This window comes from Grus americana, chromosome 23, assembly GCF_028858705.1.
Source record: "Grus americana isolate bGruAme1 chromosome 23, bGruAme1.mat, whole genome shotgun sequence".
Classification (NCBI taxonomy): Eukaryota; Metazoa; Chordata; class Aves; order Gruiformes; family Gruidae; genus Grus; species Grus americana.
In genome coordinates this window covers 2,907,593-2,917,518 of record NC_072874.1, presented here as the reverse complement: position 1 = coordinate 2,917,518, position 9,926 = coordinate 2,907,593, and the positions used below count along the sequence as shown (strand labels likewise).

The 9,926-nt window shown below is 48.9% G+C and overlaps 1 protein-coding gene across 1 annotated transcript; it reads right to left on the bottom strand.

Moving 5' to 3' along the window:
- Positions 1 to 393: 393 nt before the first annotated feature.
- Positions 394 to 9,368, bottom strand: ZC3H12A (zinc finger CCCH-type containing 12A). The gene is made up of 6 exons (XM_054802610.1): positions 9,212 to 9,368; positions 8,493 to 9,023; positions 5,177 to 5,316; positions 4,155 to 4,389; positions 3,499 to 3,605; positions 394 to 3,395 (listed from the first exon to the last, which is right to left on the bottom strand). The coding sequence occupies exons 2-6, from the start codon at positions 8,978 to 8,980 to the stop codon at positions 2,371 to 2,373; spliced, it is 1,995 nt and encodes a 664-aa protein (XP_054658585.1). The 5' UTR covers positions 8,981 to 9,023; positions 9,212 to 9,368; the 3' UTR covers positions 394 to 2,370.
- Positions 9,369 to 9,926: the final 558 nt, after the last annotated feature.

Below are 9,926 nucleotides of genomic sequence, written 5' to 3'. Positions count from 1 at the left end.
TATTCCAAAATAATTAGGAGTGTACATTCTTTAGCACCCGAGACCTCCAACACCACTGTGGTTCCACTGCAGTCAGAGCCACATGCCAGCACGCTGCTGCCCCACCGCATGCCCTGTGAGCGAGCTAACCTGGGCAATGCCAAGTAAACAGTAAACACTGGACATGCTGCTATCTGCTACAGCAGTTTGATTTTTTGTTTTTGACCTGCCACACTGCATCAATTAACAAGCCTACCAATATCCTGCCATCAGACTGCTGCTGCCATCAGACTGCGTACAGAGATCTAAGATTGTCAGAGGAACCCCAGGGAAGAAGGACAATTTCTCTGACTTTCCTAGAAAGCCAGACAAAATGTTGAATGGTCTTCCAAAAAGTCACCAGAGACCAAATAATTCAACTCAGCAGTTTTTATTTATATAACACAAGTTTGTACTTCGCCATGGCTTTCACAAGGCTGCCTCCATTCAGTACGTAAACTATATACTGCATAATGATACAGAAAGTTCAGCAAAATGTCAGCTTGTGAGTATAAAACATTAATCTTCTGATTGCAAGAGAAGAAGCATATATCAGCATTCCACCAGAAAAACAAAAAACACCACGCCAAGTAACACAATGGCTGAGTTGAGAATAGTACTAATTAAAAACAGCAGCAAGCAGCAAGTTGCTGGACAATAACATTAAAAACCATTTTTCCTGTAATTTACAAATATGCAAAGTATCAGGTTACTTAAAATTAAGAAGCATTTTGCTTACTAACATGAAACATTACTAATTTGTAATGTATCATAATTCACCAGGTATACAGGTTTCTGTGTCCCTGTGGTTTTTACGGCACATGGTGCCATTCGGGTAGGTCACGCCTCAGACAGTCAGAGGGAAGAACAGTAATAGACAAAACCCTTCCTGAAGAGGGTTCTCAAACAGCTGTATTCCACTCTCACCTTCGTAATTTGCCACTCAACGACCTTGGTTTAACCACAAGATGGACATTTAAAAAAACATAACAAAACCACAGATACAATGTGTATCAACAAATCAACTGCTTCTGGCCTGCAAGTGCAAGAAACATCTTTGCATCCTAAGCACAATGAAATTCCAGGACCAGAACCAATTACTACAGCAATTGGTTTTGCATATTTAAAATCTGCTATGATATCTACAGTAAAAAACATCTTACAGAGTAAGAGGGAATGAGAGGGGAACAGTCTTACCAAATAAGTCTTATTCTACATTTTTGGATGCTGCTAGTTTGATAAAGCTGAAGGGGACAGGAAAACATTAGTAAGAAGGAAGATGAAGCAACAGCTTTACAGAGAAAAATATTAAGGAATCCTCAGGAACAGTACTGGCAGCAGTCCAGACATGACTACAGCTGTTTTACTGCATGCTCGAAACTATTGCTGTCTGAAGACAAAAGGCACAACGTCATAAATCCCTGTTGTCAGTGTCGTACAAAGATAACCTAAGACAGGTTACCAGCCAAGGTCAATGTTTTCGAGCAGCATCAACAGCGTTGTCATCCACATGTTCCGACAACTGCATTTTCCAGCAAATGCCGAACACACAACTCAAATGTAGCTTTGGAGCAGTGTCGGGCTTCCCACCCTGAGAAAGTATTGCAAGCCTAGCTCCCCTTATTTCTGGGGGCTCAGCAGCTTGCTAAGCACTTATGGCACATACTGGAGAATCACCTCATCTCAGGAAGGTAAACTTAAGCAGGAGGGGCACGGAAAGCATCATTAAAGAAGTGCACCAATAAAACCAAATTAAAGTCAGCTAAACCTAGCATCATACTAGATTTATAATGCAACATTTTCCACAGATCTGCACGGTAGGATTTAGTAAAGAGGCTTAGTAAAGAGCTAAGAACAGCCTTGACAATGCGTTTCAGTCTTCACAAGTCTCACACCACTGCAAAGGTACCCCTTATGTTTCACAAGCCCCCCCAGCATCCTCCCTCCCTATGCCTGGTAATACACTAAGCCATCTCAAAACTGAAGCTAAGAGGAAGAATAAGGTCACATTCAGTTCTGAACTGCAGGAATTTAGGGTGTGCCTGACCCACCATACAACACCAAAGGAAAAGCCCTACTCTGAAGCTGCAGCCTCTTCTCCTGTTCAGCACCCAGAGCCTCTTCAACATTCCCTGGGGAAGACAGAACCCTAAGGCTGCCCTTAAGAGGGGCACACAGTCACGTCTGGACCAGAACTTGCTGTGAGCATACTACATCTGGTATCCAGCCTCCAGCTGGAGCCTAGTACTTCCAAGGAGTAAGGAGGAGCCCTCAGAAGGCATCTATGGCAGCTACAGAGTGCAAACACCGCCCCTCTGGCTTTTCACATGCCTGGCTGCCCTCAGCATCTGCCTATATACCTGGGTTCTGAGACTTGTACGTTAGTATCTCTGCAGCTAGCCTTTGGGGATCCAGAAGCCGAGGGAAACGGCTCATCACAGCATCAACTAAATGGGGATGGAATATGCCACACAGCTTGACATGCACATTGGCCCGCTCCTCCGCAAACTGGTCGGAGACAGCCCACTGGCAGGACTCCCCGTATGTTGGCCCTGGGGCTCTCTGGACTGAACGAGGATCTCGCACACCGGTCGATCTCACTTGAGGAGGTGCCATCTGGTACGGTTCAGACCAGTACTCACAAGAATGGGGCGGAGGGGTGTTATACTCATTGGGCAGACTGTATTGCGCAGCGTTAGCTGGGTGTACAGGTACTCCATAGCCTGAGAAAGAGTGAGGTGGTCCTGAGTGAGATATCTCAGGGCTATACTGCAAGAAGCTAGCACCAGAGGAAGACGACTTATGGGAACCATGCTTGTAAGAGACCAGACCATTCTGCTCCAAGCTGGGAGAATGTGGGTAGACAGGTCTCTGCCTACCACAGGTGCAGACTGCCACCTGATCCGCATGGGAATGGTCACAGTGACTGGTAGATCTGTAAGGCCACATGTCAGACAGCTGGTTCTCCAGAGACCCAATGCCTGAGTCAAGATGCTCCTGAGAGATATAAGACAGAGAGTCCATATGAGGCTGCTGGTACCTGTCAGAGGACCTGTGGCTCCCACTGTTAGGAGGGACACTGCCTGACACACAGCCTTTGACCTGAAGTGGAACATCACTGGGCTTTGCTTTGTGGGTCAAGCTTTTCCTCTCCACAGGGACCTTCTGCAAAGAGCTTTTATCACTCTCTGTGGGCACAGAGCACACGAGCTCTGCCTGGGATCCTCTTCTGCCCTTTTTCTCCTCCTTGGCACTGGTACTTCTGGTAGGAGACAACCTTGCATTGGCTCGGAGTTCATCAGCTAACGAGCGCTGGGGCTGATTGATCCTTTCAGGGTGGTAGAATTTACACTTAATTCCATAAGTGCATTTCTTCCCTGCAAGGAAAGAGAGCATGGAATGACCAGCTGGATTTTACTAAATACAAGAATTACACTTGCACAGACACCTCAGTCTTCATGTTTAGAAGTCAGGTCTTACCATAAGGGCACTGCTGCTTCTTGTGTTCTGGCACCACAGGTTTCTTTCTGAGAAAGTTATCCAGGCTGGGGCCATGTCGCCCTAATGGATCATCTGGAGGCATAAACCTAAAGAAAAATAAATCTCAATCAGGAGCAGTTCACTTTCTTGGGGCAGGGTTTCATTTCTTCCAGAAGTCTCCCATTTCATTGAAGGTTAAAAGCTATTGAGCCCTAAAAAACTTTCCTATTTCACTGCAGTGACAACTTTTCTGTCACCTAGTAAAGACTGGCATGAAGTGCTTCACTTCAGGCACAAAAGGTTTTGTGCTCTGCTGCTGACCAGAATTAGTACTTGCTGCTGGGCCTGTAATGATTGTCCTGTGAAGATATCCAGTCCTGAAGCTCTCCTAGAAACTCCACTATGGCAGAATTCTTAGCTCCAAACCATGAGCAGCTATTAAGACAACTCCCAATTCCTTATGCCTTTGTACCTCACCACAGTTGGGCAGTTCTCCCCACCACACTTCCTTCTACCAAAAAATCTCTACAGGATTTGTTTTGCATTTTGAACCTGCATTTTGTTTTTTTCATGTGTCACTTGCCATTGCTTCATTAAAACAAGGCAGCAAGCTTACATGGATCTTTTTTAAAAGGAAAGGAAGATTAGGAACATACTTGTCGTTAACAAAGGAATACATCAGTAGACGCTCCTCAATGAATTTCTTCCACTCAGGACGCTCGTTCTGCAGGTCTCGATAAGTATCATTAGAAACCACAATGCCATCAGACTCATGTGCCAGTTTCACAATGAATCGATCATCATAACAGACAACACGCTTGCCTCCAACCCGCCTGGAAGGAGTGAAGACCAGAATTTTCTTCTTTTCAAGGTCACGGAGAATGTACTGGTCTAAAACAAACACAACTGTGAACACACTTACACAGCCCAGAGACCTTTCCCACAGATAAAGTAACATTACATAAATGTTGTCATTTATTTATAAAGTCATTTCATCTCTTTGCAACCCAGCCTGTGTTTTCATCTCTTCTTACACCATCCGTCAGGCTGTCAGAGATGGATCCCTAGCCCTGGTGCCTGCATGGTACCCAAGAACACTCAGAGCACACCACAGAGGTTGATGTAACACAGCAAGTCCCATCCACATAATCCTTTGTAAGCGAAGGGCGATTTGCATTTAAGACTGGCAGGCTAGTAGCTTTTGTAATGCCATACTCCACACAGATTTGAGTAGAGTCACTTAGAAGTCTCAGCTGTTAGCAAGTTCAGAGCAAACTCCCCTCAATTTAAGTAATTCCCACTAAACTCCCATCAAGCTTTAACTGTACAGAATTTCTACATGCTAAAAGTCTACAGTGTCACATATGTTACAGTCAAAGACACAGCATGAAGATGTGTCCCTGAAAGGGGAAAAAATGCAAGTAATAAAATCCCAAGAAGTTAGGAAGCATAGTGTACTACATTCTGTTCTCTGAATTATTCCAACTGACCCAGGCAAGAACTTGCTTAGGGGAGAAGTTAATGACTAATTCTCACTGGTCAGCTCAGCTTACTGGACCTCCTACTTCTCAGATCTTCTATTCATAAGTTAATTACTAACTAGCCAGAACTTCACAAGCTCATTAAGTGACAAAGCAGTAAGCCTGAAAAGCTACTTTTGGTTTTCATATTTCCACACCTGTTATAAGTACATCTGGTCGTGGCTGCTCCTTCCTCCAAGAAGGCACAAAGACTGTAATATCCTTGTGTCCCCTGTCCCAAAACCACTGGACAGCCAGAAGGATACCTCGGCAGGAGAACACCTCTTTATTTCCATGGCTGCAAACAAGAAAATTGAGATTTTCAACATTCAGGTTATGTACAGATTAGTCAGGTAACACACTAAGCAAATGGATCCAGCAATTCAGACAACCTTTAGTGAAGAAGTGTTAGAGTAGCACAATCAGTACACATTGCTCATGTAAACAACAGCACCAAGATGTTCTTCACAGAATTACTATTGCTTTTAGCACCTCAGTTTACCAATAAATACCCAAATCCTCAGTGGGAGGGAGAAAGCAGCCATAGCTGTTGCAGCCGCTCTGAAACAGCCCTTCCTTCAACTCTAGACTCTACATCTTTATTTTTAGCCCTGAGTACAACATGATCATGAACATCCTTTGTCCTATTCTGCCAGCTAACACCAGTGGCTAACCTCTGCCAGAGTAAACAGCACCCTCACTAGGTGTTTTGATTGTAAAGTTAAGGAAAACAAGACATTTATGCACTCAAGGACATCAGCACTGATGAAAGATGCTTCTTCATTGTATTATGGCCCAAAAAGTCAGTTACAAATGCACTATTTCCACAAAATAGCAACATCTCCTGTTAACAGGAACAGTGCTGAATGTCTTAACAGCACTTGGCAGTTTGAGAACAAAGTCTGGCAACAGCATCAGAAGCTCCAAAAAAAGCAGCAAAAAGCTGCTGCTTAATTATTCATTAGGTCAGACCAATAAGTTTCCAGAACCTCTAAGAGGAAGCTACCACTCCTGTTTTACAAGTGCCACTATTTACAGTGTAATCAGCTCTTCTGCTGATAATGGTTCTGGCAAACTTTCAACAATTCTGTATTACAGCCCAATTTGTCATTCTGGGGATCTAATAACCTGCGTTTCAGGATGACGCTCTGGTAAGATGTACTATACTGAAGATAACTGGCCTCATAACTCAGTAAGATTTTCCCCACGTGAGCACTACTCCACCTGCCCCAAGTCTTACTCTTCCCATCTACACTTGAATGACACTTCAAGTCCCACCACCGCTTAGCATGCTAATGAACTCCTCCATAAAGTAATTACCAAAGAGCATACCCAGCAGAGGCATTGCTAAGAAGCATTATTACTGTAGTACAACCGTACCACAAGAAAGAAACTATTGCTCCTCCTGTCCTCACCCTTCTCTGAAGCTATTAAGAAAATTGAAGAGTTGGACCAAAATAATTGTTCTATAAGAACTATACATTTCACACCAAAACTAACACCTAAAGAGCTACCTAACACATCTTCATTACGACTCCCAAATTGCAGAGAGGCTGACATTAACAGTCAGAAGAAAGATGCTCTAGAAGTTTTTCTCCAATGTCAGATTGGTTTTGCTGTAAGTAGCCAGACATGGGTTACTACAGTCTTTTAGAGATGAGAAAAGCAGAGATTTTTTTTGAGTTGCTGCTACCAATCTCAAATCTACAGAAGGTAGCTAATTGGGCTGATCTGATTTGGCAGCAGCCAAGAAAAAATTCCCTTAGAAGGAAGTAAAAGCTAATTTCCACTATGATTTGCATATGTTTGTCAAGAGCTGTTCAGGGAGGCCGCTGTACACACTGCAAATGAATCAGCAGGGAACATCACACCATCAATACAGGAAGTTTCAGAATGGAATTCCCCTTCTAGCAAATTGCTTAAAAAAGCCAGACTGCTTTTCTCATGTCAAACTCTGTCCTATCAGCAACATTACTGCCGCCTGGCCTGCCCTGAGTCCCATTTGCTGTGATCCCTCCTGTGCTTTTTGGGATAGCTTTCATGGGCAAGAGGCTCCTCATTCAAAACACAACCAATTCTGTTGTTTAAGCCCGAGCACTTATCTAAGGTAAACTTCACAGCAAGAGTCACACTTATCAGCCCCAGGTCTCACAACAGGCAATTTTCCTCGAGTGACCACACAGCTGCTGGAGAACCACAGCAACAGGACTGTACTCTTCTGCAGATGCCCAGGTGACATCTTTTACTCTCCAGCCCTGCTCGATTGCCATCAGAATTTCTTCTTTGCCCTGGGACTTACAGGCTCTGTTCATCAGTCACATTGACTGCACCCCATCTTTTCTCAGTCCTGTTCTCAGAACTGTCAACCACGGCTTAGAAAACCACACCTGCGAGCATATCTCCACTCAGCACTTTCACCTTAGACAAAGTCTACAGTAATGCATGCAGCAGATCTGTGTGCACCCTCCTGGTTGTTTTTTTATAAAAAAGTCTGTACACAAACACACATTACAAGATCTACTAAGCTAAAACACAGTGCAGGAGGCTTGCCTTTGAACTGCAATGACAAAGCCCAATTCAGAAACCCGGTGCATTAAATTAACAGAGCCCAGACCCCTGCGTAGAGGTGAGGAGTGCAGCATCGGGGATTGGGGTGGGGGCAGGCAATGCTTGCCATCGTCAGGAGCACAAGCCAGGGCAAAGATAGGGACATCAGGCCAATAAATATTCAGCACAGAGATTCTGGGCGCTCTGTGGATATTAGGGCTCCTGCACTCCCAAGTTACTGTTCCAGGCCAAGCCTCTGGTTGTAGTACCTGACAACCTGCGCCATCAGCACCAGAACACCCGAGATGCTGTGGGTGAGTTGCAGCCCGGCCTTGGTGACACCATATACTGGAGTGCTCCTTTGGCACCCCATCCTTTCCCTACACCATATGAAAATTTAATCAAAATACAAGAGTTGCAATTTGGAGACTGGTTTCCAATGCAGGAGACAGCTCCATATTACAAAGCCTTCTCTAATTAAACCTGTAATTACTTATTGAGCAACTTCCTGCTACAGAAACTTACATAAAGCCATTAGGCAAGAGTAAAATGTATCTTCTCCTCATAAGCGAGAAAATAGAGGAACTGCCTGCGTTTCCCAGGAAGCACACACTCTCGTCAGAGCCCTGTGACCACTGGTTATGAGCTGGCACAGACCATGGGCAGGAGAGGCCATCAAGGTAGACTGCAAATGTGATGCTCATCCTCGTGAGAGCTACGCATACTGGTGAGGTGCCTCGGAAAATATTACCAGCCACTACCAGGGCATCCAGTGGTAGCTGTTTGCAGTGAGAAACCCCCAGTTTTTCAGAGTCTTAGCGCCTGCACACCCCACAGCCAGAAGTCACGCACAGCCACCACCTCGCTGGGCCACGGCACCGACAGCCCCGGAGAGACTGCTGTGCCCACCCGGAGCCCCAAACACACCTCATGGCCACGTTGCTGCCATCGATAACGATGGGCTTCAGGTTCTCACTCTCTGTCTCCTCTGGGGCTGGCACGGGTGTGGGGGTCTTGTTCGCGCCCCCCCCACGCGGGACCAGCGGGGCCTCCTTGGCCTCTGGCGGGGCCTCGGCGCTCTCCCGCTCAGCCGGGCCGTGCTTCACCAGCTCCCCCAGCACGGTGTTGGTGTCCGCGTTCAGGCCGAGCTTCTGCAGCGCGACGTGGATCTCCTCCGAGGAGTAGCCCAGCTTGCGGAAGAAGTCCACCTTCAGCTGCATCTCGGCACTGTCGCAGGGCTCCCGCCCGGGGCCCCCCGCCTCCTCAGGCGGCTCCGCGCCGGGCACGCCGCCGGGGCAGCGGCTCTCGCACGGGTCTCTGGCGCTCATCCTCTCTCCGGGCCGGGACGCCGGCGGCCTGGCGGCCGGCAGCGCCTCAGGCCAGCCCGGGACGGAGGAGACGCTGCCCGCGATCATGGCTCCCCGCGGGGGACTCCCGGCCTCCGCTCACGCCCCGGACCTGCGGGCCAAGACGGGCGTTAGCAGCGGCCCCCGGCACGCCTCCGCGCGGCCCCCGGCCCCCCCGCGCTCTGCTCCCGGCCAAGCCCTGGCAGGGCCCCGCGGAGGCCGGGCCGGGCCAGGCCGCATATCGCGTCGGGCGGCGCCGGGCCCCCCGCCCCGAAGCCACCGGTCCGCGCCCCCTCTTACCGGCCTGCCGCCGACGGGCCACCGCGGCGTCTCCATGGGGCCAGAGCAGGCCGGGCGAGGTCGCCGCTTTATACCGGGGCCGGGGCAGCGCCGCGCCAACGCATAAGGGCAGAGCGGGCGGGGGCGGAGCGGTGGCTGCTTCCTGGTCCGCCCCGCGCCCCGCCCGGCCGCTGCCCTGGGGAGGGGAGGGGAGGGGAACTGGCTCGGCTCGGCTCGGCCCGGCCCGGCCCGGCCTGGCTCGGCTCGGCTCGGCTCGGCTCGGCTCTGGCGTGCGGCCTCGGCTCGGGCCCTGCCCCAGGCCTGCCCCGCCGGGCGAACAGAGCGGAGCCGGGACTTAGCCGCGTCCCCGGCCCCCACGGTTCCCTTTGGTCCCCTTCCAGCCCCGCCGTTGCCTCCTTGCGGAATAACCCCGGCAGATGTAGAGACAGGTCCCTGCTGCAAACGCCTGGTTTTTATGCAAATCGTGTTGCAATGAGGGCAGATTTGCCCCGACAGGCTGCTCGTTAGGTAAACGCTCCCCCCTGCTTCCTGGTGTCCCCAGGGACGGCCCCTGCTCCCTGCTGCGCAGCGGCCCCTCAGCCTGGCCCATGTGGGTGCGAGGGGGCTGGGGCCGGGTGAAACCCCGAGTTAGCAAAGGCAGGGAAATCCTGGATCAAAGAGGTCAGTGCAGTAGAGAAGCTGGTTCCTGAGAGGGTTTTCCAGCTTGTTACTCAGA

Excerpts from the sequence above, each read along its gene's own strand:
- ZC3H12A (XM_054802610.1), bottom strand. The coding sequence starts at position 8,980 with ATGATCGCGGGCAGCGTCTCCTCCGTCCCGGGCTGGCCTGAGGCGCTG. Across the intron at positions 4,390-5,176 it reads ACCAGATGTACTTATAACAG|ACCAGTACATTCTCCGTGAC; the intron begins GTGTGGAAATAT and ends TGTTTGTTTTAG. Across the intron at positions 3,606-4,154 it reads TATTCCTTTGTTAACGACAA|GTTTATGCCTCCAGATGATC; the intron begins GTATGTTCCTAA and ends ATTTTTCTTTAG.